Genomic DNA, 18,564 nt, shown 5'->3' on the forward strand with positions numbered 1-18,564 from the left:
GTCTCCACTTTCTCTCACTGTACAAAAATCAATCCAAAATATCTTGTTTATGGGCGTGGCCATCTTGCCCTGGTGATGTAATTTGGAGCCAGTCTGCACAGTGGTCGTGATCGTGGTGTGGAGCCTCATTGTCAAGGTCCAAGGCTGTCAATCACAAATCAGTCTCAGCTGTCAATCATGACATTTCACCCTAACTAAAACCAAACTTATCAGAGACATGAAGACTTGAACAAACGTGTGATACGAACTAAAATAACAGACTATTTTTGGTCCGTGTCCTATCTGAGAACATGGATGAGGCAGGGTTCATGACCTATATTACAGCCAGCCACCAGGGGGCAATCAAGATATATTGGTCTAAGCATGAAAAATCACCATCACTCATTCAGATTAAATACTAGTAATCACACGGTTATCATTTTCTAAATTCTGAATTTTCTATATTACAAAAGTGACATCTAATCCTTTAACTGACAAATAAACAGGGTTTTTGGTCCACAGTGTATCACTCATACTGTACGTCGCGGTCTCTTGGGCAGAATATACCCCCCCCCAAAAAGATCAAGCCTGTGTCCTAGATACCAAGTGACGCGTCTTCCCAGTTGCACCCGAGGGAGGCCACTTAATCAGGTTAGGCTGTTAGTTCAGCCACTTCTCCACAGGAGGAGAACAGAGCACGACCTGTGGAGAGGGTCACATGGTGTCTTCTTGAGGAAGCTGGGCTGCTCCGATTGGCTCGTATTTGGACAGCTGCCTCAGTGAGCAGTCAGCAAATCGGTGACATACATGCAAATGAGCGAATTAACTAAATCATCACCCAGACCGGCAGCGGGGAGGTACTTTAGTGTTTCGCATGTTTTTGTGTAGAAAGCCACTGGAGCCATATTCTACATGGGAGTTTCGTACAAAAGGATCTGGGCTTTCCCATAAATATCTAAACTAATGTCAAATAAAGCTCTATATATATATACACACAAATATATATACACAAAAGCTGCATCTCACACACACACACAAGTGAGCGTGTGTGTTGATAATGATTCCATCAAACCTCCTGCACATTATACCCAGGTGTCATCCTTCTCCGACACCAAAGAGAGGTGTGAACATGTCTCACATGTTCACTCTCCTGTCGTGAGCTGCATGTGTGAAATGGAAAATGTCCCAACCCTATTCTCTGGGCACTGTCCAGGGTTCATGTGTGAAAACTGATTAAAAGACAAACATTCTGGAGCCTCTACCTTCATCTCTGAACAATCCTTGTACAAGTAAATACAGCTGAAATCACAGCGGCGCCAATGTCTTTAACTTATGTGTCTGGTGATTTTGTCAGACGAAGTCATGGCGGTAAAAAGAAAGTGTTATCAGAGCACAGCATCAGCGTGGAAACGGCTTTAAAGTGACTGCTCCAGAGCATGTCCTCTTAATGGACCACATTTCTGTCACTGTCTCATACTTGTTCCATTGTCCAACAACAGAAACAGAGAGTCATCTAACTCAGTGGTTCGATTTCCTGGCTCCTCTACTCTGCATGTTGAAGTGTCCTTGGGCCAGACATCGGCTCCGAAAAGGATCAAACACACTGAATCCTGATACTTTAGCGTCAGACGTCGCACTTCTCTAGTCTTGATGACTGAGTTTTTGTCATTCACACACATTCATACAGTGCATCTATGTGCAGCACTTTCTCTAAGAGAGCGGCACAGTCTCCAGGGGCCATCTGGGGTTTAGAACTAAGGACCTATAGAGGACGACCCACTCTAACTTTAAGCGCGGAGGAGTCAAACCTGTAGAGATGTCTGAACAGCAATTATATGATGAATCATTCGAAGAGCTAAAATAAACCTTCATTATTAACTTTTTCTCTGCTCAGCAGCCGCAGCATCACGGGGCTACTGCCACTGTGTTATTATCACGATCTCTCCACGGTCATTCTGCTGCCGAGCCTCTGCCAGCTGCACCTCCTTCTATAACTACACAGCAAAGTGTTTTTGCCTGAAGAGGCTTTGAAAGTGAAACAAAACAACGCCTACGACAGGTGGCCTCTAAACCCGGAGCACAAATTCAGCATTGTCTGGTGTCTCTTTGAAACCCTGCACACATCATCGGTGAAATATGTCATGAGTGTCATTTTTATCTTCCACACAAACCGACACAGTGTCGCTTGATTTTTAAACTACGGCAACGGCAGCAATTTAAAATCTGGTCGCGCACTATCTTTGAAAAAATCAACGTGACCTATGTCGGGTTTTCAGAAACACTTTTCTTTCTGAATTGTTATTGTGCTGTCTGACATTTCTTTTGTTTTGCTGCTTTATATTCTGAATATTTGTTAAAATCTGCATCTGCAAATCTGTTTTGTTATTTTGTTTCTGAAGTGTTGCACCACAAGTTTTTCACCTCTAATAGAATGTTCTAAAAGTTATTATGACAAGGACATATTTAAAAAAATCCAACATCTCACACTTTGTGGAATAATAAGTGACTCAACAACAAACATGGATAATTCAAGTCGACCACAGTCCATTGTAGAAGGTCATTATAGATTTTGACAGTGCATTATGTTCTATACAAGCTGACGATTTCCACTAAAAATGTGCTTGTCAAGGCCACAGACATATAGTGTTGCTATAATGATGCTGATTCAGCAGTGTGGTGTTCTGTTTCATGACTGCTTCCTCTGACCCTGAAGGACAACATCTGCCTGTGTGTGTGTGTGTGTGTGTGTGTGTGTGTGTGTGTGTGTGTCTTTATTCATGCACGTTGGTTTCTATTGTTTAATTAATTAATTTTTATTTACCGCTGTTACCTGCAGTTCCCGCGACTCTTCCTCTGTGGCGGAGGCGTGATACGACAGAACCTGCAACATAAACATATAAAAACAGATGAGGTCAGCAACTTACTGCAGACTTCTCTACAGATCAACTTTCGTCTTTGTGGTGACCTTCAGGTTGTACGACAGAGTACCACGGCCACTTAAATGGAAAAAAGTTGCAATATTACCAGAGTTAAGTCACAATAGTATGAGAATAAAGTCAATTATCTGTAAGTTAGCAGCATTGCACAATAACTACTATATTCATTTCCATGACATTTCATGGAAGGATGTTGTATGGGCCAGAGAAGAACCCATAACATTTTAGTGCAGATCTGGATTTAATTTGTTTTCACTTTCTTTAAAGGATCAGTGTGTAGAATTTAGTGACACCTAGTGGTGAAGTTGCATGTTGCAGCTGAATACCCCTCACCTCGCCCTCCCCTTCCAAACATGACAGGTGGATGCTGGGGTGGTGGAGGGGCAGCGTTACTGACACAGGGCAGCAGAGGCAATAACAAGCAAAGGGAGAGATGGGAAATCTTTGCAGCTTAAATAGTCCGCCAAATTGGTAGGGTGTGTATGATAGAGGATTGTGTTGTGACATGTGTGACACAACTACATCTATTCACTACGTCTACAACATATACAGTTAGAATTGTAAAATAATGTATCCTCAAAGGATATGCGGTATAGATAATGGGTGCATGGATGGATACAGTTTCTAAAACAACTTGTTGTGATGGGGAATGTTCTCCATTTCGCACACTAGTAGTAATGATGCATAAATACCCATATAGCATGATTTCTCACTGCCTGTCATTTAAATAGACTTTCATAACTATCCACGCGGAGGCTGCTGTGTGATCAAAGACTCCCCACAGTGGCAGTGATCTCGGTTTCTCAGCTTTGGTCTAAAAAGCACATTTTGGCCCAGTTTCTTCAAAGCTACCTTTGTTGCTATTTTCGATGTCTTGTGACGAGAACGTATATTCTATGGTGGGTGTTTCTCTGATCATTTATTAGCTTCTCTTTGGAAGCGTGAGCAAAGTGATCATTAAAAGCTGTTTTTGAAGCACTGAAGCGATCCTCTGTATTTTAACTGGTAAGCACGGAGCTGCCGATTCAGATGCACTGTCCAACTGTTCATCTGTCCAGCTGTGTAGGCGACTTTCTCTCATTAAAGTCAGGATGAAGAGTTACAGTACAACGCCTCTGACCAGTGCGAGCGAATTGAACTGGGAAAAGCGGCGGAGGAGGCAGGTGTCAGCTGCAGCCGAGAGGAGACGTCCCCACCGACACCCTGAAGCTGACAGCTCCCGACATGGAGACCACATACTGGGAACAGGGACAGTGTATGGTGTGTATGCATTTACATGACTGAGAGGGAGGGCGCATGCAAAATGGGCACAGGGGGTGCTAATAGTGGATGGTGATCTTGTGTGTGTGTGTGTGTGTGTGTGTGTGTGTGTGTGTGTGTGTGTGTGTGTGTGTGTGTGTGTGTGTGTGTGTGTGTGTGGGCTCGGTCATAATGAATTTGTTGCCGTCACACACAGTGAGACAAGGAAGTGTCAAGGAGCAGCTAAAAAAAAATCTGTCTGCCTCGCCTCATCACTGTCACTCACACGCCCACAAATAGCTCCATCAGAGATACTAACACACACACACGCTATATTTTTCTATTCTTGTCAGGACCCTCATTACATCACTTGGGGACATCTACACGTCTAATCCCCCACTTTGCCTTAATTATAATACAACATGTATAATAACCCTGACCATGAAGCCCAGTCTGAAAAAGGTTCTCACTGTCGTGGTCTCAAATTCAAACTGGTTCCACACAAAGATAGAAATTCAACAACAGCATAAACATGAAATATTTTTGGATTCAGTCTCTCTAAGTTCATATTCAATTGCAAGACTACAACTACCTCGATACAGTATTTTATTACTTGTTATCTTTGACTTACTACCTTTCTGTCTACATTAGACTTCACTCATAAACTGACTCTGAGGAGACACTGTGCTTATGTAGGAACAATCAAATGAAAATCTATTTGATGTAAACTGCAAAATACAAGATACAAAATACTATGTGTTTTATTTATGGACAAAATGTTGCTGAGAACTGAACATTAAAACTTAATAAGATGAAAATGTGCTCATACTGAAAAATACAATACATTGCAGACTTTTTGTTCAATCATAGGAAACAAAATTTGAGGTTAGCTCTTTGTGGATTTGTCCAAGTCTTTCATAACATTTTGTTAAGTAAGTTGATTAACTTTCCATTCTGCTTACAGCTGATTTCAACTTGTCTGAACAAGGACAGTTTGGTTGGAGAAGAGGCTCCTTTCATCCAAATGCACCTCTCACCTCCTCAGACTGTAAAACTGTGATTACACAAGAAATCGGCAAATGCTTCCCTTAATAGGACATGACATGATATCATGAAATAGGATACGCTCTAATCCATTTATAAAACAAGGGTGATTTGAACCTCTGTAATAATGGCCTGTGTCCGGCCTGGCCTCAGTTGAGGTAAATAAAGACTCTCTAGTCTCTATTTGAGAATGGAGGATTTTAGTGAAACAACCTCAGCAAAGCCATATGTGCAGTTCACTGTATGATGATTTTTGGAAGTAATGTATAGTGTGTGTGTGTGTGTGTGTGTGTGTGTGTGTGTGTGTGTGTGTGCGCGCGCGAGAGTGATGCTGACCTCCAGTGTGACCTCCTGCTTTGCCATGGCTCTCTCCACGGTCTCGTACATCTGTGTGTTCTGGATGCCGAGACCACAGAAGATGGCGAATGCCTCCAGGAACTGCTCGTCGTTCCTGTTGAAGGCCTTCACGCTGCCCGACGCCTCATCCATCTTGTTCGCCAACTGACATACGCCTACACGGACACAGAAGAACATGCGTCAGTCCCTCTAGTTGACCTGTCTTGATCCACTATTCATAGGTTCCGTGGGACCGGAGATCCCAATAAAACCAATGGTATGTAAATCTGGAGCCATGTAGTATTTTTAGCTGTAAGCTGTACACATTGCCAAGAAGGTGGAAAGAGTCTTTCCATGACATGAATGGATGTAAATGTTTAAAAATGTGCCAGATTTGGGCAAACATCCAGAGCACTAGGAATCTGTTTCAGAGAGGCAGAGGCTGAGGGGAAATAAAAGCAATAATCTAAGTTTATGGTGAGTTCCGGGCTCTGTCTGGGGCTGAGCTAGACACAAACACACAGTAGACGGCTGGCTAGCTTGCAGCTACGGTAAAGTTGGTACATTGCCGGATGTTCTAGGGGCAGAGTTAAAAAAAAAAGAAAAGAAACTAGTGATACCGCATTGTGGTTGTAGTTACCAGTGAATGTGTTTTCCATGACCTTCACCTTTCACCACTGAAATCTAATCAGTTCATCTTTGAGTCCAAGTGAATGTTTGTGCCAAATTTAAAAGAGGTCCTTTCAGGTGTTCCTGAGATATTACATTCAAAAGGCAAAACATGTTTTTAGAGCTCACAGTGAACTTGGCCTTTAAACACCAAATTGTGATCAGGTCATCGATGAGTCCAAGTGAATTGTGCCAGACGTAATGACATTTTCTCATGTTAGCACGAAAGCAGAACATTTAATTAGAACTTTGCATTCTATTAAAAGTGAAAACTTTTAACATTCAACAAACAGTTGAATAATGAGCTGCCTGAACTGATGTGAGCTGAAGGTTTGCAGTTTTGTGTAAATGCCTGGTTACATAATCCTTCAATTAGATACAATTACCACTCTTTCTTTGACCTGGACTCAAACCTGCGCCAAATAAGGACATGGAAGAGAATATTGCCTCTCTAATGCAAGTAATGTATTCACAAAGCAAAACATTAGCGAATCTGAATTAATGTGTTGGGGGGGTGAAAGACCAGGGACATTTCATTGTAATAAAGATGTTTTGATCTTGCTCGTCAACTGGGACTCTTCAGGGCTGGAGGAGAGGCTACGAGGACCTGCTTTGTCTGATCACCGAGGGACATCCGCGGTCATTAGTCATCTTCGTAGCCAACTAATGGAGTTAATTATGCAGACGATAATTACTGTGATGGATGGAGTGGCAGGACCATTCATGAACAGATAATGAAAGTGGTAATGCCGTGTTGGCTTAAAGTGTTCGCAGGCCTAGGATTTAAGACGGTTAATAATCAATGCATTAAAAAGTAAATGCGGAACCACAAAGACAGTCTGAGGACACAGATCTGGGATCAGTGATTGACAGGGCTCGGCTCTCTCTGTTGGATACAGCGCGTGTTTTTAAGTGAGGCTGTATGTATTTTTACAATGTAAAGAATAATGTGATCTCATTTCATTGTCCTGGGTGTTGACCTTGTGGCTAACCGTAAGCTAAAAAGTACAAGTGTTCCTTTAGGACCAGGTGCAACATATGCATGTATGTCCCTTTAAGTCTGCGTGCAACAACATACGTGTGCTTCTTCCGTTAGAGCTGCATGTGACGATGTTATATGATGTTGTCAAGGCACATGACCAATAAAATGCATCGTGATTTGCTCAAATTCATGTGGGGAAGGTGAAACAAATGAGTTCAGACAACAGCTGACGACCTGAGTGAGGGGAACGACACTGGGGCAAAGTTGGAGCAGCTAATCGGATAAAATGATCATGCCAGCGTAGCCCACATGCTAAATCCATGTCTGCGTTTCAAGGATGAAGAAGAAGATTTCTGCGATGAAGGGCCTCTACAGGGTCACTAAAACCGTCATTTCTCAGCCTCTGAAGCAGATAGAAACGTGGAATATAAACCGTCTGACAGATGAAACCTTTGGCTTTTATTGTAAACCACCTCATTCTTAGTGGTTGAGAAATCAAGGTTATAGTCAATGTTTTTTTCAGAAAACCCTCAGTTTTTTAATGAGTGGTTTTGGATTGCTTTCAGTCTTCGTTAATTTATCTTGAGAACCAAGCTAAGCTACTGTCGTGGACGGATACAAAAATATGTGATTGAAGCCCAGGTTTAGCATTTTGAAAGGTGCTCCACTAGAGAGCGAGAGAGAGAGAGAGAGAGCGAGAGCGAGAGCGAGAGAGAGAAAGATCTCGTACCTATGACTTTGTCCTTCTTGGCATTCCTGATGGGAGTGCAGAGCAAACTCTTTATCTGGTTGCTGTTGTGATCTGGATTTTCACTCTGTCAGAGGACAAGAGGGATAATTACGCACCGTGGGAAAAGAAGAAACAAAGAAATGAAATGTAAAAAAGGAGAGAGTACTGACTGTCCAGGGGAAGCGTTGGTCCTTGGTGACGTCTACGATGTTGAGAGGCTGCATTGTGTTTTTGACGTACTGGGCGTACATGTAGTTGATCTGACTGACATCACAGTCCCTGAGGAGAAACACATAGAACACAAACAGCTTCTCTCACTAACCATGAATAATGAAGAGAAAACACCATGGTCACCTGGATTCATCTCTTCAACCCTGCAGGACACATGTTGGCTCCTCATGTTTCGACATCCCACTCAGAACCAAAGCTGCTGATCAAGAATAAAACTCAGGACGACCCACTCTACCCCCTAAATTCCTGTTATATCTAGTCTCATTCTAAATGATGAAATTATACATGATCTGATTAAATTCTTAAGTGTAAAATTGGTATAAGTGCCAGTGATTCTAAACGATTTACTTAGAGACACTTGGAAGATTGATGCTGACTATTCCTTAATAAAACTTTACCCAGCTGCTCTTTGGCTTCAATGTCTCAACCATTACAACCCTAAAACAGCTTTTTCCTTCAGCTCCGGACAAACAAAAATCTGCTGGTAAATGAGAGAATTGCAGCCTGCAAGGCGAGTCCCCCCCCCCTCAGGTCTGAAAGCTGCAGCCGTCAGTCAGGTCTGTCAGCGCTTAATAAGCCTGTTTATTATCTTTAGCTGCTCCAAGTGCAGCCACAGAGTCGGCTGTAATACTGCATGATAAACGATAGAAAATGGATATGTAAACATCATATGAGGTTATGGCAAACGCCAGTGGATTTTGGCTGGAGCGCTGCGGTGGGAAGGGGCGTGTGAGTGTGTGTGGGTGTGTGTGTGAGAGAGGGAGAGAGAAGGAGGGAATACGGGTGTGTTAATAGATAACAGAAAGAATGATAGATAGGAAACATGTGTTAAAGGGGGGGAGTATCAGTAACCTAATACTTGAGTATTGTTACTAAATACATGTAATCTCTGCATTGACCTGCCAGCTGTAGTTCCATATGAGGAACTTACAATCTGATGCAGTGTGTCATTATATTAAGTAACGGCACAATGACCAAATACCACATTAAGATGGCAGATGATACTGCTGTACTTTTACATTTTCAGTGCAGGACTTTTACTTACGTCTGCTTTTACTTTCTTTGCTCCTATTTACTTTTTCAACTTCCAGCCTGTGAGCAGGAGTTTCATTTTGGATGACTTTAGGGCTTCAGGCTAATTATAACAATGTGTTCTGTCCAGACTTGCCTCCACTTACGCACACGCACACGCACACACACGTGTTTCAGATGGAAACGCTGCACAGTTTGTGCACTTGTGCTCGAGCTTAATCACCCAAACACACTAAACTCCACATTTCCTCTCCCGCTCTCTGTGATTGACCTAAATTAGGCCACAGAGCAGCTGCCGGCATCGCCACGACATCATCACGACAGCTCTACGCTAGCTTTCAATTCACTACAATCAAACTCGGAATCCATAAAAAACGTAATTGCCCCACTTTGTTAGGGTTAAAAAAAACAAAACCTGTCTGCTCCTGCGAGCCGGATCCACATCGGTTCAGCTCGACTGAATTTCCTGCTTCGGTGAAACAGACGCTGTGTCGTTGGGAATCCGCAGCCTCGGGTTAATGTCACTATAAAAAGCCTCCTGCGGTTCCAGCCGGGTCAAAGCTAACATCCTGCAGGGCCCCTCCCCTCTTGTGTTGGCCCAGTTGGAGCTGCCTGGTTTTACAGTATCACAGGCCTCCCAGAGCAGATCCAGCACATACACACACACACACACACACACAGTGGTATTTAAAGAGTTATTAGATCTAAACAGGGGAGACGCAGCCATGAGAGAAGGCTGTAAAAAATTACACACTATAGAGGACGAGACAAGATAGGACATCTGGGTTGTGTCACTCCTGACAGTGCTGGGATTTTCACAACTGCCTATTTTCCCTTTTTCTTGGTCCCTCACACACACACAGACACACAGACACACACACACACACACCTAACAGCTTTAATGTGGAGAAAATCCACTCACTGTGTTTCAATACTGTTTAGTCCTTGGAAAACTGTGTCGAGTCTCCTTTTCAAAGCAGAAACCTCACGAGATCTGACAGCTCCATCTGTTTCTCCAGTAAAAAGAGGGTCACAAACTGGGCTTTCTATCAGCCGCTATTGACTTTATGTCTCTTAGCTGTATCTCTGCCCGGAGAAGGTATTAGTGAAAAAAAGAGCCAATAAAAGCTGATAGAAAGCATGGTTTGTGACCCTCTCCTCTGTACAGTGTGTAAGACAGAGAAAAGATCAGTATTCCCTGTGAGTTTTTCTGGCTTTAAAGGCCTGACAGACTTTTCCCTTTTTGACTTTAAAGGATTAGTTCCTTACTATCAACAACTTCCATGAATGTGTAAATGTGCCTCTCAAGACTTTTGGGTTTGCCCACCTTGTCTGTGGCTCTCAATCAGGCTGAGTTGTTCCGAGTAAAGATGTCAATCTCTAATGGTTCACACGTTTATTGTCTCATCTACAACAGCTACGCACAGTAGCTTTTAACATGTGTTCGCTTTAACACACTGGACCAACAGTAGCTTTCCATCCACAGACCTCTCTGCCAGTACTCATGAAGAAATGTGGGTTTGTTTTAACAGCAGTTTCTCTACTGTACTCAAACATGTGTCCATCACAACAACACACACACTTCCTGATCTCTGATCTGTTTTTTTATTTTTATTTTAAGAAAAGTACAGCATGAAACACAACTCGTCGAGATTTACTTTCTGTTTCTCGTTGTTGTGCTTCCTTGAATTTAAGAGTTTGAGCCCAGGACCTCCTGCTGCGTTCTTCACGTGTGAAAGACGATCGCCAGAGAAAGTCCAGTCCCAAGTCTTCTTCTCCTTCTTTATTCGGTTTATTGGCAGGTGACAACCAACGTCAAGGTGCATTACCGCCCTCTACTGTGTGTTTCAATATCCTACTTCCTCTTCTTCCCCATTCGGTAGCGTATCTCTTATTACCCTTGATATTTGATAGCTTCTCCTTCGTTCAGTTGAGTGGCGGGTGACAACCTCCTGTGTTGGAGTGTATATCAGAGTTATCTAGCTCATATTAAATCAGTTTGTCCAATCCTGTCTCCCTCAGATAATGGAACATACTCCCTATTCCAAAGGTAACTACTATTTCAAAGCTTAGTTCTTCCTCTCTGCTTTGCACTTTTCCTCTTGAGCTTTTCTCGTTCTCGAACACACTTATTAAAGTGAAGCATTACATGCTCCACTGACTCTTCTATAAAATATTTTGTGCGGGGGGGTTCAACACACAGTGGAAGGCGGTAATGCACCTTGACGTTGGTTGCTACCCGCCAATAAACCAAACAGAGAAGAAGAAGAGGCTCGGACATCCTCCACAATTCATGACTGAAAACGCCCTTAAAATAACAATGTCTTTGAACAAGAGGCCGGGCTTTCTATTAAGAGTCACAATCTTTTTGTGGCTTTGATCTTCAACATTATTTGAGATCTTTAAAATTGTCTTTGGTTCTTTATCATGTCTTTGATGTGTCTATATGACTTATGGAAGAAGATACCCTTCATGTTCCATATCAAGGGCTTTGTTTTGTACTACCTTGGTCAGCAGCGCTAAGTGGAAAGAAACGGATCAAATAGACCTAAACCTAGATATGGAGGAGACTGCAATACAGACATTCACCATGGATACATCTAATGCATTGGAGCTTCCCAGCATGACAGTTGAAACTATTCGCATGCAGATTGAGGATCTTTATACCAAGTTGACTACGGAGCAGTGGGAACTGTTAAAATCAGAAACACCAGACCACGTCACAAGGTTTCTGTTGGCAGAACTTCTTCTGAACATGACTTTGTCTGTGTCCTCAGACCTGATCACAGCACATGGACACAACGACTTTCCCTTTACTGCGGAGAGTATCCAGTCCAGTCTGGGAGACGCTCTCCGTCAGAGTTTAGCACCGGGCAGCTTAAAAAAGTCTGTGAGTTTGGATCAACTCACTGAGTTGGTTGCAGAGGAGATGACAGAGAGGGTCAATTCCCGCCGGTCTGAGCGCTCCACCAGCGGATGCTCCACCAGCGGATGCTCCACCAGCGGATGCTCCACCAGCGGATGCTCCACCAGACTGCCACAGTGTCACCAGACCACAGCCAACAAACTTGAGAAAATGGTCAATTGTGTTTGTAGAGTGTTGAAGAAATCTGCCGGCGACATCGAGGGCTCGTTCAAGCCGAAACTACGCAGTCAAAAGACATTTGAGCTGATAAACGAGTTCCCTAGGGGGAAACCAACCTCTGCACGCACTGACTCTTCATCACCCAGTTCTCGCTCTGACAGACGAACATCCTCAGAATCATCAGTCCGCAGCAGTGACTATAGGACAAGTGAGGCCGTCCAGGAAATCATCGGGAAGGAGGTGAGCGACATCATCGAGCCCCTTTTGGACGAAATGTCAGAATCTGACCTGAGTGGGCTGATATCTGAATCTTCTCTGGAGTTTAAAGCTGCTGCAGATGAAATCTATCAGATAATTAGTGAAGAGGAGAGCGTCAGATCATCTGATTCGAGTAGAGGCTCCAAATCCTCAAAGAGCCACAAGAAGCTTTGGAACAGAGTGGGGAAGAGGATCAAGAAGCTTTTTGCAAAGTTTTTGGTGACAGCATCGATGCTCAAGATGGGGACACAAGTCAGGAAGAAGTTCCGTAAGGAGACCCAAGTCCCGAGCAGTGAGTCAGTCAAGTCTCTGATGGATAGTGTGGAGTCTCTGCTTCTGACAGAGACCAAGGACAGAGTTTCACCTGCAAACGCCCCCGTCCTTACCGATGTCCTCTATACGTACATCGCAACTGACATTTTAGTGGCGAGTCCAGCTGAAGTGACCAAAGTGTCTGTTCCTAAGTCCCACAGAAAGATGTACGCGGACATAAAGGAGAGAGTGACCAATTTCCTGCAACTGATGAACTGGTGGTTCTCAAAAGAGGCCGGTGACTACACCAAGAGGGTGACCTCCGCTTTAATGGAGATTGAGCCCATCGTAGGATCTCCGGTCTCAGAGATCAACAGTGCAACGGAACGGGCAGAGCCCCGCAAAAAGATGTATGTCAATCTCGTCATTGACCAGTTCGTCACTCGAGTGTATGCAAAGTCCAAAGTGAACTTGTGTGACGAATCAATACACCTCACTCAATACCTGTTTGAAAAAACATGGGCCGAAGTCCAAGACATTGACTTAGACATGTCCCCAGATATAATCAATGTCCTCCACAAGGCCGTGTTCAAGGACCTGTGTAAGATGTGGGACTGTCCAGAAACGCTGCTGCTTTCCATTTATCGAAAAGAACCAGAGGTTGAGAAAAGAATCGCCGCCTCTATGGAAAGCCACATGTCCAAAAAACCCGGCAGAATGTCCAGATTCTTCTCCTCTTTGAGCAGATTCTTTAAGTGGTAGAAATGCTATTGCTTTAAATGAGGACGTGCATATACGTGTCTTCTACTGAAGGGGTGTGGATTCACTCTGGGAGCTCCAGTTTACCACATCCAAACCAAAAAAAAAGTCTGCATGAAATGTTTTCTGTAACCATTTTCTGTCACAACTGTTAAAAAATAATAAAAAATAAGCAGATGAGTCGCAGAGGTTGTCCTCTTGGTGTGAAAGCAGCCAGTGTGTGAGGAGGACCATGCAGGAAAGAGGGGGGGGGGGTCTGCTTTATTAGAACCGAGCTTTGGTCCCATGAGCTCTTTTCACATCTCATAGCATGAAGTCGTGTGTGTGTGTGTGAGTGCATGTGGCAAGCACACCCTCTGCCCAGTGGTCGTAGCTATTACCTTTAAATTCCTGAACCTTGATTTCAGAGTGCAGATACAAACTGAGAGTGTTTTGACGTGGAGCCTGAACACTGAACTTTCACATACACAACAACCAGGAGTAGATGGTGCAATCCTTGGAACTACATGCATTTTCATTAATACATGTTTGGTGCACTAGTGACTGTTCATGGTCAGTGTCTGTGCTGCTAAGTGTCACAAATACGTCATTATAAAATTTTATTATTACAGTATAAGAAAAGTGAGCATTACAGTATAATATATATATTTTCTACATTTTTTCCCCCTGTTAATAGGTATTTTTTTGGTAGTTGATTTTTTTATCTCGCAGGGTTAAGGACAGAGGATGTTGCACCTTGTTGAGCCCTATGAGACAAATTGTGATTGTGAATATGGGCTATACAAATAAAATTTGATTGATTTATTGATAATCGATAACTCTTCAATAACTGTGTTATCTGTTCAAATCTGTTCAGGTGGACCACAGTAAAAATATGTAGTTTCCATGTAAGGATAGGTTCATACAAGCACAAATACAGTATGTGGCAAACACACAAATAGAAATGCACACTGTCACACACTGTCACACACAAACACGTGTACACACACACACACACCAATGATCCAATTCTGTTGCTTGGGTTGAGATTGAATTTTAGTGGCCGCATAGCAACTGGGGAGGCAAGCCCACCCGTCTCTAGGGTGGGGAGGGTGGGGATTTCTATCTCATTGCGTCTTAAATCAGATTACTGCTTATTCACTACTCCTGGCTGGAGCATGGGTTGATGTCAGGAAGCTGTAGCCTCCCCCCCGATCCTTTTCTCTCATCCAGACATTCTACTCATCCAGCCTGTAAATCCTCAAGTCACTCAGTTTCCTCTGCCACTTGATCTTCACCTCTCCTCGGTTTCTTAATATCAGCTCTCTCCTCTCCAAACAACTATATCATATCTATATCATGTCGGGAGAAATTAAAATGACCCACAGCTTCTTGTGCTCCATTTCCCCAGTAAATTCAGTTTGATGAACCGAGCACTCGCATCCGCTAGCCTCAGCAGCATTAGCAGACAGTTTGGAACTTCCTCACTAACATGCCAGTCATCTTCTGTTTTTGAACTGGAACCACGGTTTGACTGTTGCCTGCAAGTCGGAGGGAGCAAGCGGAAAAAGCTTTTGGAGGACATCTCAGTCTAGAGGGTGACAGATGTTTAGCTGAGTGCTGTAATCTGTCTTCAAGGTAGCCGACAGCCAAAGGAAAAGTGCAATGGGGTATTATAGAGGATGAATAGTACCTCCTGACTGAACGTTGAGTGCAAAGATCTTTGTAAGGCTGAGGTGGAGCCACATAGTGAAGCCCATTAGAGGGCCTGGCAAATAAAAAAACTGAAAAGACAACACATACAAAGACAGGTAATATGAAACAGACTTTCTAGTTTTAACAGACTGGACATCTCAATTCGGTGTAGTAAAAATGTTTCATCACAGGCAACTTATACAGCTGTCACAATGCAATAAGTGTGCATGTTGACCTCTAACCTACTTTGTATGCCTGAGGGACAATTATTAGACCATCTTGGAAAGGTCCTGGACCGCCTCAAAGATAATAAAAGGCCCCACTTCATCGTGATAAATAGATTGTGATAAAGGAGCTGTCAAATTGACCCAAAATGTGGCTTGTATCAAGCCTAAAGTGTCCAGCTAATGAAAACAAGAGCTCGGATCTGAAAGCCAGGATCAAATGTCTGGGAATTTGGCAGGTGAATGAGGCGGATTACCTCAAAAAGATCCTGAAGGGCTGCAAATCAGCTCAGCAAACATATGAGCATTGGACTGAGCTGCTCAGTCTTGTCTTTTTTCTTTCAATTCAAAGTGACTGAATGGGTCCAATAAGACTTCCATTGCTGCCACAACATTGCCTTACATCTCTTTTTTTTCCTGTTTCTCCTTCTATGTGATGATAATGAATCCTTGTGCGAGTGCCCATTTCACAAACGTCATCTGAGGGGCTCTGGGGGAGAGGAAAAGGGTAGTCTGCATATTCAAGGAAACATTAGCACTAATAGCCGGTGGAAATAGTTGGGAGTACGCCTCAAGTTAAACCTACAGGACTTTTAATTCAATAACGGGGTTCAGTTGAGGGGGATCACCTTACCTTTTGGGAGCATCTAGGACTTCGCCCAGCTCCTCGTACTCCATGTGAAAGACCCTAGAGAAGGAGTTCTGCAAAAAGAATAAAAGTACGTTTTTTTTATGTTTGTCTACGATATTACAGACACAGATGTGGGTAGAACTTGATGGGGGTGCTTACTAATTGTCATTTGGAACATGAATACATCAAGACATAGTGTCCAGACTTCTGTCTAGTTTTGTCTCCGGGAAAGTTCTTCCATGCTTTACTTTAGGCCCACCCTGTGTCTCTCCTGGTTATATCAACGTCCCCCATTCCCTTCAATTAAGCTGTTACAACTTAATACAACATTCATGTATCCTAGGTTAAGCAGTGATACTGTGCACAATGCCTAAAATACATCTCCCTGCATGAAAAAAGGGATGCTGATCTATTACTGATCAAGCCTTCCCAGAAGGAGAGTTTATTTCGACATTCCAATGCTCCTTTCGCCTTTTCCCCCCTTATAGGGATTTGTTTTCTCTCAACCTGCACTTCCAAGCCCTCACAAAGGATCCTTTTTCCATTTTTAAGAGGTGGGGACAGGATGTTAAAGATAGACAAGGCTTTTTCGTTTTGGAAAAATTTGCCCCCCCTACCCTTTGCGTTCACATACACACTGTCATTCTGTGGCATCAGTTCACCCTGATCTATCTAGGTGGGGGTAATAAAGCTGTTTTAAACAGAAAAAGGACCCGGCAATGTTATGACATTTATTGGGGTCTCTGGCGACGTGGAAGGTTTATAACAGGATGACACGGGATAATGGATTTTTTTTTTCCTGTCTGAAGGAATATTGAAATAAACCAAACCTGACTTCTTAAATTCTTTGGACGGATCAGTCAAAGCTTTACTTCCTTTCACTGGGTTTTGATGTCCAGTTATCAGAGACCACCCCTTCTACTGTCTGCTCGTGTTATGGTGTGATTTATGTGTTGAATGGTGAAATGGTAAATGCTCCGTATTTGTATAGCGCTTTTAGAGCCTTGACGACCACTCAAAGCACTTTGCAGTAGGCCTCCATTCAAATACATTCATACAGTGCATCTATGTGCAGCACTTTCTCTAATACACCTCATTCATACAGTGCCGGCACAGCTCTCAGGGGCAATTTGGGGTTCAGTATCTTGCCCAAAGACACTGCCAAACCTTCTGGTGAGACAGAAGACAACCCGCACTACCTCTGAGCATTGGACAAAGAAAACAAAAACGCAAGAAATCTCAGAAAACTGTATTTTTTGTTCAAATGCTTTTACCTCAAAGTGACTTCTTACAGTCATATTGGTAAGTGCAGTAAGTAGCATGACATTGTTACACCATTACAGATAGATTTTAACCATGACAGCAATCTTTTCTTAATGTTGACCAAGTAGTTTCAAGGGAAGATATGAGGTTGTAAGGATTACAATGTTGGCAAGTTGCTCAGTAGGTTCACTACTTTGCTCCAGACAAAAATACCTCAGCAAATATTTGATTGACTTGCTTGGGACATCCTCTGGTGACCATGAAGTTCATCAAAGGATGGGGAACTGGCATAAAATTGGTAGAGACATCCAGAAACTAAATCATGCTAACTTTGATGGTGCCCTGACTAGTGCTACTAAAAAGGGAGACATTTGGGGTTTTGAGCGAAATGTCTCGACATATGGGTTCACACAAAATTTGGTACAGAGTCATGTTTCCAGAAGGATGAGTTGTACTCAATAATCATTAGGTCAAAATTTATATTTGTCCAGGAATTTGGTTTACGACCAAATACTTGAGGAAGTGGCCAAGTGGAAATAAGTTGGTCTCACAATAAAGTTGTTCTCGTTCATACATGTCGCTGGAGTTTTGACTCTGTGAAGCATCTGAACATTCATATTTTGTGGTAAGCATGTAATATACTAAAATTAACTTTATCAAAGTTAATTTTAGTATATTACTATCTCAAAGCAAACTCAAAGCAAACTATAACCTCATAGAGTTGCTAGCATGATTTTAACCATGACCTGTTTTTTTGTATCTTCCCCCTAAACCTACCCAACCTTTCAGTTTTCTGAATGTAACCAAACAGATGTGGCAGATTAGGCAAGGAAACCAGAAGCATCAGATCAGTCATATGGGTGGTTTTGGAAGGCAGTGAAAAAGTGCCTGTGTTGTAGTTTAGGCAGGATGACTTGTGGGAAAGACAGGAAGAAATAAAGGGAGAATTGAAAACTGCAGGTAGTTTAAAATCTGTAGAGATTGGTACAACATGCACACACACTCAAACACACTCTCATACACACACAGCCTAATATGTTTCAGGAGACCTGTAGCCAAGTCCAGATTTATTTCTGCTGGGGTGAGTTAAACAACACAGAAGAACAAAACACTCCTAGCGGGGCCAGATGTCAGACCCCATCACATATCATTCACACACATAAACACACATTGCCATGCACGCACACCGTACAAATGCAAATGCTACCACAGTCAAACATAGTGTATTGTGCACATATGC

The 18,564-nt window shown here is 42.9% G+C and overlaps 1 protein-coding gene across 7 annotated transcripts in view; it reads right to left on the reverse strand.

Moving 5' to 3' along the window:
• The window catches only part of pde5ab (phosphodiesterase 5A, cGMP-specific, b), an 80,580-nt gene that overhangs the window by 14,559 nt on the left and 47,457 nt on the right, over nt 1-18,564 (reverse strand). For 6 of the 7 annotated variants that reach the window (XR_004616942.1, XM_034615097.1, XM_034615099.1 and 3 more), the window contains exons 8-12: nt 16,065-16,132; nt 8,086-8,194; nt 7,916-8,000; nt 5,535-5,710; nt 2,801-2,860 (exon numbers count right to left, since the gene is read on the reverse strand). Coding sequence is in view for 6 of the 7 variants with exons in the window: in XM_034615097.1 (XP_034470988.1) it covers nt 2,801-2,860; nt 5,535-5,710; nt 7,916-8,000; nt 8,086-8,194; nt 16,065-16,132 (498 nt within the window). In the remaining variant the exon portion in view is untranslated. The remainder of the gene's footprint in view (nt 1-2,800; nt 2,861-5,534; nt 5,711-7,915; nt 8,001-8,085; nt 8,195-16,064; nt 16,133-18,564) is intronic. The other variant, XM_034615095.1, reaches the window with a different exon arrangement.

The sequence above is a fragment of the Hippoglossus hippoglossus genome, chromosome 18 (genome assembly GCF_009819705.1).
Source record: "Hippoglossus hippoglossus isolate fHipHip1 chromosome 18, fHipHip1.pri, whole genome shotgun sequence".
NCBI classification, from domain to species: Eukaryota; Metazoa; Chordata; class Actinopteri; order Pleuronectiformes; family Pleuronectidae; genus Hippoglossus; species Hippoglossus hippoglossus.